This window comes from Condylura cristata, unplaced genomic scaffold, assembly GCF_000260355.1.
Source record: "Condylura cristata isolate star-nosed mole 26May11 unplaced genomic scaffold, ConCri1.0 scaffold00029, whole genome shotgun sequence".
Lineage (NCBI taxonomy): Eukaryota > Metazoa > Chordata > Mammalia > Eulipotyphla > Talpidae > Condylura > Condylura cristata.
In genome coordinates, this window is record NW_004567130.1 from 22737723 (window position 1) to 22738269 (window position 547).

Consider the following 547-nt stretch of genomic DNA (forward strand, 5'->3'; position numbering starts at 1 on the left):
GTTGCGTGGTTGTTTCGACTTCAGCAGCAACCTGCGTCCGCCCTAACCCTTCCTCACAAAGCCAAGAGAAGGAGGTCTCTGTTGCCAGCAGTTCCTATGTACAAGCAAGTTCTTGAAAACTCCTCAAAGTGCTTTTTCAGTCTCGGGGCGTCCACATCCTCTGGGCTTTTCCATCATCGCTTCCTCCAGCTCACGTTTAGTACCTCACCTTTCCGACAGGAAACTAAGAAATCATTGCCTTCCACTCAACGCTCACTCCAGACTTGCCACGAACCTTCATCCTCCTCTTCCGCCGTCTTCTGCGCTGGCAGCACAAGGCCGGGGCGCGGCACGGGCTGTGGAGTCCCGGGAGCGAGGCACGGGCGGGCCAGGGCTCTGCTCACCTGCGCCTGGACGTGACGTCAAAGCAGGTGATCATCATCAGGTGTGCCTTGCAGAAGTTGACGCGGTTCTCCAGACGCTCCGTCACGCACTCGAGCGCCTCCAGGTACTCCCGGGAATCCAGGTCCAGGACCTGCTCTAAGTCAACTGCAAAGAAGGAGAAGCC

At 57.4% G+C, this 547-nt stretch overlaps 1 protein-coding gene across 1 annotated transcript in view; it reads right to left on the reverse strand.

The window, feature by feature from the left end:
• Positions 1 to 6: 6 nt before the first annotated feature.
• Positions 7 to 547, reverse strand: part of KIF26B (kinesin family member 26B) — a 243355-nt gene continuing 242814 nt past the window's right edge. Inside the window, exon 14 of the mRNA XM_004690768.2 lies at positions 7 to 528. Within this exon, the coding sequence (XP_004690825.1) occupies positions 380 to 528 (149 nt within the window). The 3' untranslated portion in view covers positions 7 to 379. The remainder of the gene's footprint in view (positions 529 to 547) is intronic.